General features: G+C 53.3%; 4 protein-coding genes across 4 annotated transcripts; 1 reads left to right on the top strand and 3 right to left on the bottom strand.

The window, feature by feature from the left end:
* Window positions 1–3,422: 3,422 nt before the first annotated feature.
* Window positions 3,423–4,937, bottom strand: MAM_00378 (Molybdenum cofactor biosynthesis, MoeB; the record flags this gene model as incomplete). Its single annotated transcript, XM_040819177.1, has 1 exon — window positions 3,423–4,937. One exon carries the CDS (start codon window positions 4,935–4,937, stop codon window positions 3,423–3,425), a length of 1,515 nt encoding a protein of 504 aa, XP_040682442.1.
* Window positions 4,938–5,312: 375 nt separating this feature from the next.
* Window positions 5,313–6,941, top strand: MAM_00379 (uncharacterized protein; the record flags this gene model as incomplete). Its single annotated transcript, XM_040819178.1, has 1 exon — window positions 5,313–6,941. The coding sequence occupies one exon, from the start codon at window positions 5,313–5,315 to the stop codon at window positions 6,939–6,941; it is 1,629 nt and encodes a 542-aa protein (XP_040682443.1).
* Window positions 6,942–7,197: 256 nt separating this feature from the next.
* Window positions 7,198–10,422, bottom strand: MAM_00380 (uncharacterized protein; the record flags this gene model as incomplete). Its single annotated transcript, XM_040819179.1, has 8 exons — window positions 7,198–7,521; window positions 7,575–8,248; window positions 8,322–8,437; window positions 9,009–9,078; window positions 9,138–10,081; window positions 10,135–10,174; window positions 10,212–10,284; window positions 10,351–10,422. 8 exons carry the CDS (start codon window positions 10,420–10,422, stop codon window positions 7,198–7,200), a joined length of 2,313 nt encoding a protein of 770 aa, XP_040682444.1.
* Window positions 10,423–12,675: 2,253 nt separating this feature from the next.
* Window positions 12,676–14,550, bottom strand: MAM_00381 (acriflavine sensitivity control protein acr-2; the record flags this gene model as incomplete). Its single annotated transcript, XM_040819180.1, has 3 exons — window positions 12,676–13,381; window positions 13,440–13,803; window positions 13,989–14,550. 3 exons carry the CDS (start codon window positions 14,548–14,550, stop codon window positions 12,676–12,678), a joined length of 1,632 nt encoding a protein of 543 aa, XP_040682445.1.
* Between the last annotated feature and the right edge of the window lie 6,052 nt (window positions 14,551–20,602).

Raw genomic sequence — 20,602 nt, forward strand, 5'->3', positions numbered from 1 at the left:
TTTGTTCATGGCACTGTCAGCATATGACTTGGACAAGAAACGATGACCATGGTTCCGACAGTGCGAGGGTTGTAGCCAGCGAACCCAACACGTGGGAAGTTCGAAGAGATTTCCCCAGTAGCCAAAGCCTTGGCATGGACTGTAGTTCCGAACGAAATCCAACGAGTCAAGCTTCGAACAAGCGCAAGACGAAGAACAAAACAAACATGGCCAATGGCGGAACAGGAAAAAGAAAAGAAAATCTGTGCAAGCTGCCTTACCTATTTCGCCCTGTATTTCAACGGACAGCACGCCTGCCTGCTTGGAAGCGGCTCTTGGGCGCTGCAAGCAAAGGTGGCCGTGGATGGCGCCGCCGGACGTCTTCTTAATAGCCTTCGATCTTTCCCGGGTATCGAAACAAGTAAATTAGGCGCCCCGGACAGCCTCGTCGTAGTCCAGAGGATCCGAGCCTCATTCCTGGGGATGTTTTCGCTTGAGATTGTCGAAAAATAGTCCGTCAACTGCTGCTTGGAGTAGCGTCCACAGCGAAGCCCCACTCCTGGTGTAAGTCCCCCTGCACAAGAAGTACTGGTACTTTGCAACTTCAGCGGCAAAGTGGTTCGCCCGGTTGCCTTGCAAGGGTGCACGAGGTAGGGCGCTAGAGAAGAGCCGCAACCTTTGGGTGGGGGCGTGGGGGGCTGCTGCGATGGAAAACGAAGCTTCTGATTCGGATCGACCGAGTGCGGAAAACAACAAGACTTGGGGCAATGTATGGCGAAAGAAGAACTTTGCGCCTCTGTGTCGTCTTTTAATATATTTATATATTTTTTAAGTTTTTTTTTGTTTTTGGTGTCGAGACAATGTCAGAAGAACCGATCGGATCCGAGCGGATGCTCAAACGTCGCGATGGATGAAAACTTTTCCGAATACTAGATCAGCAAAGGTTAGTGGAAATGGCTTGGTCTGGTCTCAATTCCACAATCAAGAGAAAGCAGCCGGTGAGAAAGCATTCGAGGCAGGAGGAGATGATGGTATGGCGTTTGCTCGTCCACGCGACGCGGTGCGGACGGCGCCTCAGAGGTCTTTGACTCCTTGCCCCTCTCGCTAGGGATTCACATGTCCAGGTGTTTGTGTGTTCATGTATTTTGTTTATGGGCCAAGCAGCTGGGTAGCTCGGACCAAAAGTGGCGTGACGACTTGAGAAATATTGTCTGCCCTGGTGGACAAGCAAGCTCGATGACTTACTTGAATGTATGCTCATTAAATAGTCGCCGAAGGCGGGAGTAGAAAGGGTTTGCGTGATGGTAGAGATATGCCATGCGTGCCTGCTTGAGAGGTGTGGAAGGGGCTCCCTATATAGAAAAAGTAGAACGCGATCAATGCCAATTGGCGTCTTCTCGGTGTTCAAGTATGCTCAGCGAAACATGACTGTCCGACGATGCAAAGCCCAGCATGCCAGGGTCAGGGTCAGTTCAACTTTTGATGCGTCTGTGTTCCGACGTGATGGGGAAAAAGGCAACTTGGGGCGGCCGTTGGGGGGACATAGAACAACTGAAGTGTCTATGAACCGTTGCAGTATAATCCCGGGGCGTCAATGGAATCGGCTGCGTCACGGAATGCCTCAGAGCACAACAAAAAGTGTGCTGGGCATGCGGTTTGCCTCGAAGCGACACTTTGAGCGCACGCCTGTCCTCGGGCTCGACACTCTTCTATCAGCCACAGCCTTGGCCTTGCTCTAGCAGGGCCTGTCGTTGAATATTCAGCAGCAGCTCAAACCATGTTTGAACCTCGTCGTGTCTGTGTTTCGTCCATGCAGGCTGCCACTCTGAGAATGTTGCGAGATTCAGACGCTACGCTGCGTGAATCTGTGAATCTGGAGTCGGTTCAAATGGGAAAGCAAATTCCCGGTCCATCGTCTTCCTCCTCCGCTTACAACATCCGCATCCGTCTCGCGGTACCACAGGCCTTGATGCTTGCTTGATCAAACCCGGCTCGGTGTTCCAACTAGGCAGATATCTGGCCTTGTGTCGTCGAACCGAAATGCTATGCTCAAAGGCGGAGGGTGAGGGAGACGTCGTTGCACCGTCCATATCCTAATACTCGATCCGGACTCCGTACTCCGTACCGGAGGTGAATCTGGCTGAGGCCGTCCGAGCGCCAGACAGCTCCGATACTTCGCAGCTTCATTTCCAATATTGGACAATGTTAACTTGCAGGATCTGTTTTGGCCTTGGAAGTGCCCATCTCGTGCAACGCCGGCTGACCTACTCAAGTACTTTAAGTACCTACTTAGGTGAGTACGGACTAATGTTCCTTGGATACCTTAAGTAGGTTAGGTAGGTACCTAGGTAAGTAGGTACTTAAGCAGGTACCCAGGTACCTCGGCAGGCCGGAAGAAGGTCATGTTCAACGAGGTACTCCATACCTTTCACTGTTCAGCCTTGCTTTCCCTCCGCGAAGCCTCACGTCTCTTATTAGAGACACATGAGCTCGATACATGTTCATGCTGTTGGGGGCTCTCGCAACTCCTTCTTCCCACATCACTCACTGCCTTGGCCCCCGTTCTTACGCTGTTCGCTGCCTCATTGCGGCTAGACATGAACAAGCGGCCGGCCTTGGTCCGCACGAACAAGGAATGGAGCTAGCGCCGACTGCATGCATGGATATGCTGCCATGTCGACAGTCCGGCTTGCGTAAAGCTCCTGTTGTTCTGACGTTGCAACACATGGTGGTGAGTTCCCTCTACCGACATGGCAGACCGGGTCAGGCTGAATTAATGACTGGTGAATTTATTTGCTAACAAACATGCAGGTCTGGCCGAACACCACTCGGATTGGTCGAATCGATACGTCTGCATATTCAAGCTGCCGATTGGGCTGGCCTGAGACTATCGCCGCTTACGATAGTCCTTTGCATTGATGCCTACATTGCGCCGCAGAAGAAAGAGATGGGGTTGGTACCGTGCTATGGCGTCGTCTGGGACATAAACGCAGAGGGCGGGAAAGCACTCTCAAGATGACAAAGGGAACAGAACTCCCCCCCCCCGCTGCCAGTCCCGTTTGTTTCTCGCCGAAAAAGCGAGTTTGGCATCCAGTGTACCGTTATATTCGCTATGCGGCCGAGCGCCTTCTCTGCCCCAAGTCCGTTTCTGCAGTTTTGGGAACCCAGCCTAGATTGGGCAACCTGCAGTGACTGCTCCGTACAGAATGATGAATGCGTGCTTGCTGATTCTTGCATCTACAACGGTAGCAGCCGTGAAATCGCACAACATCCCGACAAGGCATCCCTTTGTGCTCGTGTTAGTGCAACACCTGTCACGAGCTGACCAGGCGGACCATTGATGTGGCAGACGCGACGTTCGACCTCTGGACCTGACGTTGCGTGCATTTCGGATATATATGCGGCTTGATCATCGTGGATTTTCTTTGTTTTGAATTTGGTCCCTATCTACATGGTTCATATTTGGCTGCCGCCGCAAGTTTCGCCTCGATCCGCTCAATCGTGTCCTTTTCGTAGACTTGGTCAAGAGCTTTACCAGCCTTGAAGACCTCCTTTTCATGTCTACTTGCCTCCTCCTTTGTCATACACACGAGGTCTCGTAGTCGCACGGTGGAGCATTTTTGCATGTCCTTGCCCTCTCCGATGACAGTCATGTTTGTGTGCTGCGGCCGTTGCCAGCGAATGAGGGCTAGTTTCGTCGATATGCCACTGACAGCGCTGCGTCCATGATACAGCTCCTCTGCCAGAAAAGCCACGTCACCTGAGGTGAGCGGGGTCTTCAGACCGACTGTATCCAAGCCCAATATTCGTGCGAGTCTGTCCTCGGAACCTTGGACATAGGTCATCATTCCTTCGTACATTTTCTCCCGTCCCTTGGCTGGGACGTAGTTGAGTGGATAGCCCGTGATGCTCAAGATAACATGGTTCGCCGCCGTGAGCCCAAAAATCGCAGGCATCGTTCCCAGCACGGGGAGTATTCTGACCCTGAAGTTGGGCATCACACCAAGGTCGCCAACCCCCTTTTCAAACTCTTCCTCAGGCAACGGCAGCAATTCGGCCTTGCCTTCTCCGGACTGCTCCGTTGAATATACCACCGGGATGCCGCTGGTGATGCCTAGTAATTTCAGCCGTCGTCTTGTCACCCGCGATAGCCCGTCATCTCGACTTGCACCGATATCCCCAATCACAATTCTAGTGGGATCGCTCTTGCAACCAGCGCCCATTACGCTGATGACGGGCAGATTGTGATCATGACAGTGTTTCAGAAGCTCGACCTTGGTGTCGATGTTGTCGATGGCGTCGACAATGAAATCAGGCCGTCGTCCATCTTCCCAGGCCCCCAGCATCCGCGATGCCACAGACCCATCAAACTTTTCTTGCTGTAGATCAAACTTGACCCACGGTGCGATGCCGATCAATCGCCGCCGGAGACACTGAACCTTGGGGATACCAACGTCCGCCAATGTAGCAACGGCATGCCTGTTCAGAGAGCTGAGCGTGACTTGATCAAAGTCAATCAGGCGAATCTTGCTCACGCCAGAGCGGGCGAGTGACGCGGCGCAATGCGACCCGACACCACCGCACCCGACCACAATGACAAACGAGTCGCGCAGCTTCGCGAGTCCTTCAGTGGTGAGAAAGACCCTGTTTCGCGCGAGCTGTTCGAGAATCAGCTCCTCATCGAAGTCTCCGGCCAACGCCCTTCTGCTAAGGGCCTGGTTGCGGGCATCCTCCTTGTCCGGCGTCGAACCCGGAGACGCGCCAAAATTGTTCAATTTGCTCGTATGATGGCCGCCATCTCCCGGAGAGGGAATGGACCTCTTGAGCTCAGAGAGTCTTCGCTCCCGCTCCAGGCCCTGATATCCAAGAATGAGTGCGACGGTTGCGCCAGACAGCACAGCTGTCGCAAAGAGGTGGAAACGGGGGCTTGTGATGGCATCTTTGATGAGAGACGCCATTTTGTCCTTCCATAAGATGCCGATACTCACCATCCCAAATCACCCGTCCGCCCCATCGGCGGTTGTTGTTTAAGTATTTTGCTGATGAAGAGCCTCCGGAGTCCCCAGACATTTGAGGTTCCACTTTCACGCTTGGACCTTTACTTAGTCATCTTCCACTTTCGCCAGGCCACGACCACGATTGGCAGATTGGCTCGTGCGCCGCCCCACCATTGGAAGGTTCGCTACGGCTCACCATCTAAGTTAATCTAACTTACTACTCCGTACCACCTCAGCATAGCGGCATAAAGGCAGAGTATCGGAACATCACGACGACTGGCACAGGCTTGTTAGAAACGACGCCCCCCCCCCCCCCCCGGGGCCGCCAGGCTCGTCATGCGCCGGCAACACGCCGGTCTCCTTCCGTCAAATCCGCGACTTGGCTGCGCACGATTCTTTGCAGACCAAAAAAAGTTGGCATGCACCAAGTCTCGACCAAGCCTACCGTTCCTCCTCGTCCCGAAAGCGAGTCCACCCATCGTCCGATCATTCACCTCGGAGCGCAAAAGATGGCTTAAGCACGAAGCAAAGCTAGTCGTCCGATACACCGTCACCCTCTGGGGCGTCGCGATATGCGGCATCATGATCTTCTTCGCGGTCAGCGAGGAAAACTCCGAACGGGAGTTCCCCACGCCCCACGAATGGCCCTACCTGACGAGGAAATTCCTCCGAGATGCGCAACGCTGTCGGGACCCCAAAGACGGCGAGGTCAACTGGGCGCGATGCCTGGAGCTAGCCCGGGCGGTGGTCATCCGACTAGAAGATGCCAAACTCGGCGGCGGAAGGGTCGTCAAGTTGAGCGACAAGGTCGACCCGAGCCTCGAAGTCCCCGGGGAGTTCATCAACTGCGACATCTCAGCCCAGTCGGAGGAATGGAGACGCGGATACTTCGAGGCAATCATGCTGGCGGCCAAGGCCGCAGAACACGTGGACGGCTGGCTGAGAGACACAAAGCGCAACGTGGTATGCGCGCCCGAATTCGTCATAGGTCCTTCGAATCCACAGCCGAAACCTATTCCTCCGGGGCGACCACATGCACCACGCGAGGAGGACTGCGAGCCGGCATATCCAGCGGCGGACAGATGGTACGTGAAGATCCTGGCGACGACCGGGCTGACGGCTCGACAAAAGATGGAGGCCGCGCTGGAGTACGCCACCTTCATGGAATTCAAGCACAGACGACAAGGCTCGGAAGCCCTGTATGCTCTCGTCTTGGCGGAGGCATCCGCCGGACTCGACCCTTCCAAGCTGCCGTACGACCCCAAGACATTGGTCGTCAGGAGCAATGCGCCAGCACCGTCAATGAACGTTCTCGATGCGTTGACAGCACTCGCCAACTACAAGGCCCGTCAAGGCGACGTCTCATCTGCCCTCGCCATCTACGTATCTCTTCTCAAAGCGCGCCGCTCTCTCTCAGACGCCCCGCCACCTACGACCTGGTCGCAGCCCAAGACACTCTCTCCATACGAACGATTTGTCGAGTTCTTCGGCCCCCCTGCCTATCCTGACCCGGGACCAGACGGCACTCAGCCGCCGTGGAGAAGCCCCTACGAGCGATGCCAGGAAGCATCTCTCAACTTGTACATCGGCGAGATCTTGTACGCCACTTCTTCTCGAGACGAGGGGTTGGCCTGGACCAGAGACGGTGTCGACCTGGCAGAGGAACAACTGCGCGCGCTTGGACCGGCAAGCAAGGAAAAGGAGACGAAGCAGATCTGTCGTGAGTGTCTAGCCGCAGGCCTAGGTAACTGGACGACAATGGTATCTCGACTGGCAAAGGTCGAGGATGCCAGCAGCGGCGATTCAAAGTCCAGGCTGTTTTCTTTCTGGGGCAGCTCTCAGGATGCCCCAGGTCGATGGGCAGCAGAGGCAGCTGTTGTCGAGGAACGGACCAGGAGGACGCGAGAGCTGATGGAGGACGTGGCTCCACCTGGCATGGGAATTTGGTCGTACTTCAAGGCATGATTTGTGTTTGGTCGGAGAAATTTTTGTATATCAGTATCAAAGCAAATGATTTTGAAAATACCTTCTTCTCTGTCCTTGCATCGATCTATCTTTGTCAATCATGAAAAGAAAAACTATCTCCTGACCATGTGCTTGGCCCGGCGTGCTGGTTGTACCGCTTCTTAGGAGACCAAGTCGTCTCCGTCGGCGGACGAATCGGCGTCACAAGCTTCCCCGTCTCCAGGAACTTCCTCCCCCGCTTCTGATTCTTCACCTCTTACCTGATGAATTCTGCATTCCCGAACCCGACAGTTGGCCTTTCCCAGTCAGCTAGCTTCTCCCAGTTGTCGTCAGCACTCTCCTGCTTGGGCTTCCCCGCCACTACAATGTCGTCGTTCTCATATCCCGGGGTCAGGGCCACAGATTCCAGGTACCCAAGGGCTGGTTTGAGAGCACGTATGAGGACCATCTCGATGTAGAACGGCTCAGAGGAAGAGTAGCACGGACACCCAAAAGCAGGGATTTGTTCGTCCTCGTTGCCAGAAGGGGGCGCGAGCGGGGTGTCCAGCGGCTGCGTGGAAACAATGTACGCGCGGGTGCGCTGGAGAGCTTCGTCAGCGCGCACTTTCGAGAAGGGTCGCGGCTACGACGTACCTTTGCCAGAAAGTCCCGAAGCCCACGGTTCGTCAGACTATCCGCTGGGTAGACGGTGCCCAGGAGGAGCATGGCGTCGAGACGGCCTTCCCAGGCGTGCCAGTTGGACTTGCTCTCCAAGAAGTCGGTCACCAGTTCGCAGCTCTGCCCGACGGCTACCAGGCTGACCTTTGCTCCCTCGCCCATCAGCCCGCGGAGGGTGTTGAAAACGGACGCGACGTGTGACTCTGGCGTCTCATGGCCTGCCACGCTGTTGATGCCGGGAACATAGCGTCTTCCGGTGTGGACAAGGCTCGGCAAGGGGATCGCCGTGCTGTCGGTTGCAGTCAGGTTACGGCCACCGTCGGGCCACCAGTACAACTGACCCGTGTTGGCGATGAAGATGCCAGGCGGCGACACATTTTTGTCGGAGGAGGCTTGTTTTTTCAGCTCTTGGACGACGGAGACCAAAGAGCCTTTGTTGATGCCACCGGGCCCGTTGGCCACGCGGCCGGCCAGCATGCCCAAGGCTTTGTTGGGTTCGCCGAAGAATAGGAGGATCCGAGTTTTCAGAGCCAGGTCGGGAGTTGCAAACACGGGTATGTGGCTTTGCGAGGTGGTTCTCCCCGGGGGTAGGGCAATCTTTTCCAGTCCTTCAGCAGTGAGACGCTGATGAATTATGTCCTCCAAAGCATCTAATCGCCACGGCTCAGTTACAGCTTTTTTTTTGTTTATTTTTCTCCCGTCTCGGATAAGAGATAAACGAACTGTCAAATGCGAACCTCTGGCGCTGGTTGATTCTCGCATTCTTGTTGAGAAAGAATTTAAAATACTGCTTTGGATCCTCGATGGACCGTATTTCGTCGCTGTCGTCGACAAAGTACCTATTTTTGTATTAGACAATTGGCTGTACAGTACGTAGACGTGGCTACAGCAGACCCCAAGCCTTCCAGGTTGGATGGAAAGGTCACATCTTTGGGTAGGCCAGACCAGTGGCGACGAAACATGGCGCCGATTGTTTGAAGTCTTGCAGAGGCTGCGTTGAAATGTATGGAACAAGCAACAGCCGAGTGAAAGCAGTTTTGAGCCGCCGAGCCCGTTGACGTTGCAAACAGAGCCCATGCGGTGCCACCTGTCCGGCGGGTGCAAACTTGGTCAACGTCCGCAGTCCGCGGTCACGCATCCCATCTCAAGTCGTCCCAAATTACAATAGGCGTTCGCATAATTAGAATCCAAAAGTCATTCGTATGTACTTAAGAACTTTGTCCTGCTACAATGAGAGTCACAATGTTGAATGTCTTGCATAATATTGACACAAAAAGAGCCGCCCAAAGTCCTGGCTTCGTTGCACATAACCCCTTCCAAAACGCCTGCCCACTGCTTCTCCATTCTCAAGCGGAAATCTAGCTTTTGCTTGAAGTGTAGCGACTTCTGAAAGCTTGACTGATACTAAACCGGCTACTGGCGCCTCGACCCATGTGGCTCGCTAGAGCCTCCTCGAGAGCAGACTGAGTCACAGATGCGTCTATATGTTGTCAGTATAAGCACAGACCCCAATTTCGCTTGTGCCGTCGTTGCACCTACCATCCAAATCGCTAAAGCTACTCCCCATGCTGGGAGTTCCATCACTGCCCTCATGAGAACCTGCCTTTGCCTGGCCGCTAAGACTACGTCCAGCCAGCTCGGTGGTGCGCCGTGGAGAGAGTGGCCCTGGTATTTTGGATTCTTTCGACTTAGACCTTGGTACCGCTGTAGGTGAGCCTGTAGACGAATCATCAGACGTCTGAGATTGGCGAATATATTCCCGCATGGAATTCTTGTGATTTCGTCGACCAGACACTCGTCCGTCTCCTCTCAGTGTAGAGGCTAGGTCCTGGCCTGGCTGATCTAATGCCTGGAGTGGTTGAAACGCAGGCTCCGATTCATCGTCTCCATCATCGCGATACGTTTCAGCGGCTTCCTGTGGTTGAAATCGTGGTGGACGACGAATGATTCGAGACTGTGCGGGACTGGATTCGTCGTCGGACGATTCGTTGGAGCTGGATTCAGCAGGCCCTGGAGAAGCTGTTTCATCACGGCGTTGGTCGGTCTGCGGTTCGGGTGATTTTGGTGTTGGTGACTGTATGGGTAATGAGGAGAGTCTTTTTCTGCCTGCCGGATCAATGGCTCTGCCAGGAAATGACGAAACATGACGCGGGGAAGATGAAGTAGCGACATCCTTGAGAATCGTCGTGTGGGCAGACGTATCCCGACTCATATTTGGACGTGAAGGTAGCGAGACGGGCGTTCCACTTGGAGTACAATCATAGCGCGGCATTACCGAGTCTCGACGTCCTGACAGAGCAGACGGTGCTCGTGGATGGGATGACCCGGTCGGTTCTGCACCAGGGATGGGAGACGGGGCAGCTGAGCCTTTGGCCGCGGCAGTAGCCTTTCGGACTTGAGCTCGAACCTGCGACGCATGCCTTTCAGTCAAGTAGGCGACTTGTTTAAGGAGGAAATCGACAGGGACATCGAATCGTTCAGCACTGCAACATGATCAGGAGTCGAATGTAGGACGGCGAATGGCGGTTTCACATACACCTGAGTCCCTGCATAGCTTCTGGTCAGCGTCACACCGACTGTCAAATTGTGGGTGCATGGGAAAGGTGAGCCTACAGTCAACCTCTTTTTGCGCCGCACCAGAGAGTATCTTCCACAAGGCCTCGTCTTTGGACAAATCCCAATGGACCTGCGCACGGGTCAGAAGCGGTTGCAAGAGGCGGCCAATGGTGACGCCGTCAGAAACCGAACTTACCGGAGGAGGGTCAACAAAGTCTCCCCTGGGTATAGGCACCCTCACAAACACGGTGTACTTTGGCTGGGACATGTCGATGATGTTCCCGACCAAGTCACTGTCCGGGGAAGTGAGGCAGATGGAAAATGGTTAAAAGTCCATGGAGGCGGCAGGCGGCAGGCGGCAGGCGGCGGGCGACCGGTTAGATTAAATGTTGGGGTCTATCGATAAGACGAGGTGACAACATCAGGGAAGTAGGCGGGTCTGCGACCGCAGCCTCAGCAAGCTGCCGGGCTGACTGACCTCTGTACGTGAGCAAGCATCTTGCCACGTGGGAGAAGGACTCGAAGACACTTCCGCTACTCGCGTATTCTTGCATGAGTAGTCCATACCTACTAAGCACTTACTTAAGCACGCATTGAAGAAACCTGGGCCGCGTGATTCACTCCTCTTCTATTGGCCCGGTCAAAAGGGCCTTTTCGGACGCGTTTGAGCCCTGTGTCTCTTCTTGGGAAATAATCTACTCCAAAATACGGAGTACACAGTAAATCAAATGGGCGGGACCTTACATCGCAAAGCAAATGAAAAGCTCGACCGGTCCAGCGTCTGCGCGTGTTGTGGTCTCAGCCGCATACGGAGTACGTACTCCGTACTCCGTAACACATACAAAGGCGACTCACAGAATCGTCAAGCCCGTGGGAAGTCGGCAAGGGTACTGAAACTGACCTGTCACTTTTTGTTTCTTCCTCAAATCCACCAGCGTCACGAGACAACTCTTGAACTGGTCACTAAGCGTCTCAAGTGGCGCCGAAAATTCGCTGCGACAAGACAAAGCTCGCAAAGCATCTGCAGTTCCTCCCCCAGCCAATGAAGCCACAGTCCACAAACAAGCAGTCATTACACTCTAACCCCTGTTTTATCAACCACCCGTGACCTGACAGGGGCTGCAGCCGTGAGGTAGTTAATCTCTGACAGTTGTAAAAGTGGGTTGTGGGGCTGGGGTTAGGGTTAGATCAAGTGCTAATTCTCATGCAAGGCGCCCAGCACTGTGTTTGTGCTATCGTGAGTGCTTGGGGGGCGCCTTAAAGGCTAGCTGTTAGAGCGTCCTAAGGTGGATATACAGGGTATTAAAGGAACTAATAAGTACTAACTTTTGTATGTTATTTTCCTATATAATTAAAGTATATGTGGTTCCACACAATGTCTCGGCTGTCGTCTGATTGGACCTTCTACGTACACCTGTCATCATCGTTGAAAGGCGTGCTTTCCGTCCATTTGGAGGGCATCCACAAATAGCGTCCGCTCTCCTTCAGAAGGTGATTCTGTCCAACAATGCAAAGGATGAATCTGGCATGGGTGATGGAGAGGACTTGGTCGGGGCGTAGAGTCGGCGTGACCGGGACAGCTGGGCATGCTTCTGGAAGTTGCCGACGTGGATTTCTCCCCGGGGCGGCGGATCAGCCGAAACCAACGTCCACGTTGGCGGATATGACGATCGCTCTGTTGTGTCCTTGGTGGGCAGATTCCTGGTGCAGGGTACTATAGCTTGCTACGTTGACAGCAGCTTGTTGACAGCATAGTCTCGTTCCATGGTTTCGATACTGGCATGGTATGGCTGACGAGGGCTTGAAGCGAGTATTCGGTTTTCTGGCCGTCAGCGATGGCGTCCAAATCACGAAGCTTTTCATGGTAGACGAGTAGGGCGCTGCGATGTAAGCCTCTGCAGGGTTTTAGATGCCGCTGCGATCACTCGTATCAAAACTAAAGCCAAAGGGGCCACCACGCCACGACGGCGGCAAAACGCGCAGAGGAACTGAGGAGCCACTAAATGGACAACTTGGCTTCTGGGCAAGATATTGGAGGAGAACTCGGGTCCGAAATCGTAGACAGCTTTTTTGACCAAGTCATAGTCTCCGGCAGGACCAGCGAATCCTAAAAAGCAGTTGGATATTGTATCCAACACGTCAAGAGTATCCAACAAACAACTCTGCTCTTCGGACAAGACATTTTGTAGAGGGGGTCAGAACGGCAGAACGGAACAAGGCCGTCTTCACCAGCCTCGGCCTCATCGCCAACGAAGCTGAAGCTGTTGAGACAACGTACTTGCCGCGAGCTTGAAAATACGCAGTCCGAAATTCTTGGCTCCCATTTCAACACTGTGAAATATGTTCATGGCTCTTTGATCCTCTATCACCAACAGCGATTAATCCACGTTAAATGGTCGGCCAAACTGTGTCAGTGCGATGAGTCGGTTTGACCAAGACGCCCTAATATAGTGAATGCGTCACCCATGAGGATGCCACTTCAGCTCAACCCTGCTCCTCGTAATGTCATAATGCGGTGCTCTCATACAATAAGAAAGTTCATCTGCGGGTCCTTCAAAGTATGGACCCAACTCTTGGTTCGCTGACCTGTGTTTTCCAGGTCCCAAATGGTTTGCAAAGTCTCCATAGCCGTGTATATAAAACCCCATGGGCAACATCTCACAAGCCGCTGCAATCTGTGGATGACCCATTCTCTTCTAGCACGACCGGCGGCTTCGGCTCCCGCAATAAACGTTGGCCAGGCCGTAGCCTTGAAGTTTGGGTCGTCGTCGGGAATGCTGGACAGATGCTCAAATGTCTCACAGCTCAGCGCCTCAACCATCTCACGGTGATCCTTGATGTTGCTCATGGACGGAACCGCCTGCAAAATATACAAGCACGCTGCGAGGCGGTGAGCAGACCCTGTGTGAATTCTGCTTTGGACCGGTACGTTTCGTAGATAAGACAAATTTCGAATGCCATTGGCCCAGGACTTGATGTTGAAAGCTTGAGCTTGCTGGATGAGGACTAGGCCTGCTGCGCGGATGTCGTCCTCAGACGCGACGTCCGGGGGTACATTGGATAGTTGAGAAGCAGAATACAGAATGGTGAGAATTTCGGGAGGGCAGCAAAAGTAGCTGTTGTCGGCGGCTCTTCGGAGTATGGAGGGGATCTGCGATGGCTGGAAGTAGGATTGGACGTCAAAAGGCGACGCCGCAGGCATGAAGGCAGAGGCCAGGACGAAGTAACTTTCCAAAACGTCAGTCCAGGCTAGCGGAGACAGTTGCGATGTTGTTTTCAACTTACATGAAGCAATCAGACAACAAGTAGTCTCGTAACGCAGTATCTGCCACGACATCAGGTTGTAACAGGCACATAATTCTGCCGGCCGCCTCGAGATGAGCCTTCCAGCCGTGTTTCCCCGACTCAATCAACTCAACGTTGATAAAGAAGAGAGCGGCAGCAAGCACGACATCGGGCCCAGTTGTGTTGATGTCTTCCACAGCACCGCGCATCAAGGTCAACGCCGTGGATTTGGCCACCAGAGCATCCTGAAGAGCGCAACGTGATGCTCGTTCAATGCCGGCCGAGACGCCGTCGTCTGCATCTTTGTGGTAATTTACTAGCGGAGCACGAACCAAGTTGGACATGTGAGCCGCCGATGCAGCGACTATAATGTGTCGCAAGAGCGGATGGACCCTTGTCAATGGAAGCAGCCCACGAAACGGATTGCGTTCCGGAATGTCTTGGAATACAAGATCTTTACAGAGTCGATTGGTAACTGTGGGGATGGAATGTGTGAGCGGACCAGACCATCATCAACAAGAGGTGTGCACGAATATGGGCAAAACTTACAATACGACAGGTAATACCGATGAGCATGCTGCATATCTTGATAGAGAGGATCAGCCAAAGGCCATGGACTGGCCACAAGACGCTCGGCCGAGGGTGATGTCAGAAGCAGCTGCACATGGCTCGTATGCTCTGGCATGGAAAAGTCAGCCCGGGCTCCCACGTCACGGGCAAGGCCCAAGTCGGGAGGCGACGACTTGATGGGCGTAGGATGATGCAGATTTGGCTTCTTGTCGGCCTGTGGTGTTGCTGGAGCGGCAGGCTCTCGAGCCGCGTCCACAGGAGCACTCGACGTCCTCCAAGCAAGCTTGCCGCGGCTTGCCACGGCGCCGGTCCACCGAAACAGTTTCCCATACCCAAGACATTCCTTCCCAGTGGCCGCGCATTTGTTACAGTATGGGTATGAGCGATCACACCGGAGCCGTTGTCGCCGACAGTTGTGACAGGGCTTCGATGGCGCGTTCGTCGGGTCAACTGGAGACTCTGGTGAGTCAGGTCCGCGGCTGCGGCCGGCCCTGGCGGTTTGCTGCGTCTGGAATTTCCAAGTAGACGGAGCAGCATGCATGGCGGGCGATGCAGAGGATAAGGCCTCGTCTTTGCGTTTTGCGTTTCGCGGCTGCATCTACCCGGGCTATCGAGGTCCGGCCTGGACAGACCGTGGTACCCCCACTCGGCGGAACAGTCGACTGTCGGCGTGGCGCACTCGGGACCCTAGGTACTTAAGTACCTAGGTAGGTACCTTGATGAAGTATTAAGTCAGTACTCTAAGTACTTAAGTACCTTAAGTAGGTAAGTAATTAGTACTTGAGAACACTCGGTAGATTTATTATCTCTTCCCAAGAGACATGCTCATACCGAAAGTCTTATCCTCCCATTATGTTGATTTAGTCGTCCAAGTTTGAGTTTGAACACCATGTGTTTCTTTCAAGCTCAGCTTGGCCGGCTAAGCCAGGTTGGTTGGTTTAGCTTTCAGTTGCAAGGTCGAACGCGCCAGTCACCCGGGTTCCTCTATCAACACACAAGTCAGGTCAACTGGTGCAGTATGTGCATGTATTACAGTGTCGCTGTTGCAGGGCTAGTGGTGCTGAGCTCCCCACCCGTCGCGTGGGTTGGCACGGCAGATCTTTGCCTGGAATCTGCATCAAGAGCGGAAGTGATGCGCAGCCTCTGTCTGTTCTCTTGTCATCGCTTCAAGCCTGTTTATGTCATGCAGTACGACATGACATCTGTTTCCATTCACCCGGCTCCCAGGACCGGAGCAAACATCTAACCCGTGGCCAATGGCCCATTAGCAGCTGACTGCGGTCCTATCTGCAATGAGTGACATCTTCGATTAGGCGTTATTGGGCGACCGGCGCTGCCATGGCAGCAGACTTTCTTGGTGCTGCAAAGTCGAGCTCTCGAGTGTCTGGCTTGTCTACCGGTCAACAGGAGTCGAGAAGGCAGCTTTAATAGCCTTTGATGAGGGTGTGAGGCTGGATGGGCTATGTGACCTTGGTGACTGACTCCTCGTAACATTGAACGGTGATGGTGCTCCGAGCCTGCCATCGTCCCCCCGGGGGCTATCAGGAACCCCCTGCTCTTGGCACGTTGGGACATATAATGACGGAGTACTCCGTAGTGAGTGGCTCGCCAATGTATTATTGCTCCAGGCACTGAGAAAAACGGCTTACCTGGGTGCCAGAGAAGAAAAAAATACCCGGCAAAGGTGCTACACCTGCCCATGTCAACCACAAGCCAAGAGAATCTGAGGATCTTGCAAGTCTCAAGAAATCGCTGGAGGACGGCCTCCAGAAAAGAAAAGAAAAAGAAAGGAAAGATAAGACGGTTTCGTTATGCTTCAGACGTGGATCCCAACCCTAATTGTGAAAGCCTTAACGTATTCTTTTCTGCATTTTGGGAAGTCTACTCCGTTGCATGCATGTACCTATGTACTTACTGGGGCCTTGGCCCATGCCGCCATGCGTGTCCTCCCATCTGCACCATGTGTTCCCCGCAGGCTTAGCACCAAACAACTTGAACAATTGGTTGATCCCCGAGTTATCTGAATGGACCTAACATCTCGAGCGGCTTCCGTCCCATGAATCCTACTTCACGTTGCCTTTCCAATAAAGAAAGAAGTGTGAGACAGTCCTTCCCAGTTTCCATCCTCGGACGCAGAGCTGTCGAGCCTGCCTGCTGCGCCAGTTGATCCAGTTGATGGTCGCACCTTCCAAGCGGGATGTGCGTGCAAGTTTGTCACAATACGTGTACGGAGTACGGAGTACGGAGTAGACGCATGCAATATGCGCCTTGCTGCCAGGAACCAGCGCAGCTGTCCAGACTCCAGACGGGCATCGTTGATGATGAATGCTCGAGCTGCCAACGCTTCCGCCAATTCAGCTTTGCACGTGCAAGACCATTCCTCGTCTCAACCCGCCATAACGGCGGCGTCATCCTCGTCTTGGCATCCTGACTGCCCTCTCTCCCCCTCTATTGTCAAGTCTCCGTCAACCATCAGCGCCTCAAGTCTCTCCATCATCGTTCCCCGGTAAGTTACCTAATAGCTATTCAACGACCAATCAGTTCTTGTCTAACATTGAGCAGTTCACACATTCAACTGTTTGTTGCACGATTTTGGCGTGCACAAAAAGATGTCATGCATGCTCTAGCCATACTCAACCATGGCGAGAAGAACATTTGTATTCAAGGTCCCAAATGACGCCAGATAGCTGCTATCCATACTCCGTATATTTACATTTCTGCAAGTCACCCCGCCGTTACAGTCCACCTGGAAGGATGGTCATTGGGATCTCAAGGGCATAGACCAATCGCGATACCCCTTCCCTAACGTCAGACCGTCATCCCACTCACCCCAGCGGAACCACAGAGACCGGCCCGGAGCGACAAAGTCACACGAGCTTTGCTGCGTAGCATAGCGGCATTTAGGATTGTTAGCGCCAAGGTTCCCCGAGAAACGAAGTTCCTACCTGTACGTGCTCCTTGCCGTCGTACAGAAACAGTACTCCTGGTAGTACCTTTTCATCCTGGATATGCGCAGACATCATATTCGGCATGTCGACTGTACCTGAGGCCACCGTGTTCTATGGTTCGTACACGTTCGTCGCACTGGAATAATAGACACAATAAATTCCTAGACCAGCCGTTCTGTCGCACAGGCGGGGGTTTCCTTTTCCCTCCTCATCATCCCGTCGTGGCAGATTCAAGGTGCGGAATTGACATCGGCTGATGGCTGCCTGTCACAAGATATGAGTGTGTCAACACACATAAAAAGTGGCCTCTGGCCACGCCATTCCTGTGTGGCACTGCCGCCAGGCGAGCACAGACATGCTGATCTTTTTCTGAGTTAATTCGGACAGGACCACATCGCTGCCACTTTAGGCTTCTCTCCATGGGCAGATCAGCATTTCTAGATCTGAGCGCACTCATCTATATCTTGGAAACCTCACAAACCAGTCAATGGAAGGCATGCATTGGTTGTATTCAGTGATGTCAACATTCGTTTTCGTCTCTTATTGGGCTCTCACAAATGTATGCTCAGATATGCAAAAGAATGCCAGCATTACCCCCATTCCAAACGGGCAGGATTCAAGGTGTTTGCACACCAAACGAAAGTTGGGCTATCAAATTGAACGCAATGACGGCCTGCAGGACAATGTCAGCAAACAGTATCGTGGTGCTCGACGCACTCCCACTATAGCATAGCAGTGGATGCTATAGGTCTCAATCTAACCCAACTATCATGGCCACGGCCCACGGCCTTGTCCTAAATCAAGCGGCGCCATAGTGCTGAGGGGACCCCATCATCCGCACAACAGCTGGTCAATGTACGATATATGCCATGTTGGCTGCCCGGGTTTTGGTTGCGGAAACACACATTTGAAGGGCGACTGACAGACTCCCAGATATTTGCCACGACATTGCGTCCGTCCGCTGAACATGAGCCTCCTGAACTGACAATTCTCGTCACGCCTAATCATCGGCCTAGGTGTAGAATTGGAACATCACGGGGTAGGCTTCTGGCCCCCGTAACGGCTTGGGGGAAATCCGAAACACTACCGCAATCCGATCATGGTCCTCCTCAATGCATTGCGTAGTCAAAATCCAGAGCGAAACCAACCAAACACAACTCGCAACACTGCAAGAGTGCTACCGACTTAGCCAAGCCTGTATTGGATTGTACGGTCAGGAAGCCTTGCCCGGCAAAAGATCAGCTTGACCACCCGGTCGCACAGGGCCTTGTCCGCTGCCGACTCCTCCGCAAATCGTGTCGACTTCCTCCAGGATCCCGAGTTGGGCTGGAGGCATGCATTGAGCCTATCCGTCGTCACCGTTTTGACCAGAAACGGACCCCGGCGACATTCAATGGAGCCTGTGTTGTCGCCGCCAACTGCAACGACGATGCCAATCCGCGGCACCAAGACGTCGAGCATGCAAGAGAAAGGTCGCCTGAAGGCTCAAGCTGCATATGGTGACAGGCAGGATTGCCACACACCCCTTCTCCGTCTGGCCGGCCCGCGGTTCAACCCCCCAGGCCTCCCTCCCGCGACAGCCACACACCTACACCTCCTGGTTACTTGGTCTAACAAGCCTGGGGCTCTATCAGTGATGGGAATTTGTGACGGGCATCATGGCTTGTGTCACTCCGTCCTTCTCATCCAGTTTCCAGTCGCCTCGTCGCCCCACCATCTCCCTGAGCCTCTTCCAACTTTTCGTCCCAGAGTTGTCTTCGGGTTCTTGACAAATCGTTCAGCCAAACTGGCCCACTGGCAACTTGTGACAGATAGGCTTGCATTTTAAGACGCCAGGGATCTGGGGTGGGTTTGGGGCATGTCCTTCCCCCTCCCCAGATCTGATTTACAGTACTCCCGATTTATCAGGTGGCGGTCTAATTAACTTGTTATGCACTTTGTTCGTCTTGTGCGGGACTCGGGCAGACTTACTTATACCAGGTTAATCCCCATCCAGCCCTGTGCTCCGAACCGCCATTTGAACATGTCAACAGCCGACTCGAGGATACTTTGACAAAGCAACAAGTTGGCAGAGAACAGCCCACCCGTATGTTTCATTTCTTTGGACAGCTTCCTCGCACCCTTCCACTCGACTGAGGACTGAGGACTATACCACACCCAACAACGGACATTCAACGGCAAGACCCACGCCACTTCGCTCGAGGCTTTTTGTTAATTACACAACATCGGGTCACGATTTTTTTCACCATTCATCGCCTTATGATATGGCTATATACTCAGTAGCACGTCATCACTCTTTTTTGCAGAGTGACCTCTGCCGTTATGCGCCACAGACACCCCCATCACCGCCAATGGAGGAAACCAAATGCTCGTTGCCTTCTATTTCTAGACTCTTGGGGATTGCTGACGCCGGATCCCCGACGAGTATTGCATCTCCAGACTCTACCTCTGAGTCACCTCTCACTGATGGTATGGAATTGGAAATACAGCTGTGAAACTGTTACCATCTTCATTTGAGAGACTAACATGGCCCGTCCGAGGAGATTCTCGCCGACAAGAGACTTCGTTTGTCAACCATGAAAGTTGTCTAAGCTCTAGCTATGCGCAGCACCTACCTCAGTCAAAGGGTCTTCCTCCCACGCCACCTTTAGGGTCTGATTCCTCTTTCGATAGTCATAGTTCCCGGACAACGAAATCATCAAGACATTTCTCCACAGGGTCGTTCTCATGGAGTAGGGGCTTGGAAGCAACGCCACCGCCGCTGGAGAGCGACGCACGACGAGTTCAAGTACCCCGGCAAACGGTAACCGCAAGCCAAGGGCATAGTCAACCCTATATTTCTCAACAGAATCTGCCCATGGGTGCATTCCACAATCCTTCAACAGTTCGGGGTTACTCCCGCTCACCTCTCCAGCCTGGTACGGTTGCGCATCCCCAAATTTCGAACCTCTTCTACCAACAGCCACTACCGCAGACGTTTCCGTCTATTACGCTTCCTATCACGTATAGTCCGTCGTCAAGCAGCAATCCTTGGCAACATCATCATTATCTCAACCCCACTCACGGCATGTCCTACTCGCAGAGTCAAGATCGATACATCTGTCCTACGTGTAGCAAAGCATTCAGCCGTCCTAGCAGTCTTCGTATACACAGCCACTCCCACACAGGAGAGAAGCCGTTTAAGTGTCCTCACGCAGGCTGTGGTAAGGCTTTCAGTGTCCGCAGCAACATGAAACGACATGAACGTGGGTGTCACAGTTTCAATATCAACCCAGGTCGTCCTTCGTTGAGGGAAACGCAACGGAGATGTGAATAGTAGACTAGACTTGCCCTCGTGCTGTCACGAGGTTAATTTGTATCTCATTTTGTTCCTCATTCGACGATATCTGTTCACAGCCCCGGGGCGGGCAATACGTACAAGGGATACGATACAAACGGACTTTTTCAACATTTGCACAATTCGTGTGGGATGACCTCGTAAGAAGACGAGAATCAGGATGGCTCTAGTTGACAGCAAAGGCGTTTAAAGGTCATTTTCAAGGCTGGAAAAGCAGTGGAGCAAATCAGGGCATTTTCGGTGGAGGGGGGTTCGTCTGCCACCAAGGCTGCATACTGGAAAGGGTTCGAAAATTAATGCAAATCATG

This window comes from Metarhizium album, assembly GCF_000804445.1.
Source record: "Metarhizium album ARSEF 1941 chromosome Unknown scaffold_1, whole genome shotgun sequence".
Taxonomy (NCBI): Eukaryota; Fungi; Ascomycota; class Sordariomycetes; order Hypocreales; family Clavicipitaceae; genus Metarhizium; species Metarhizium album.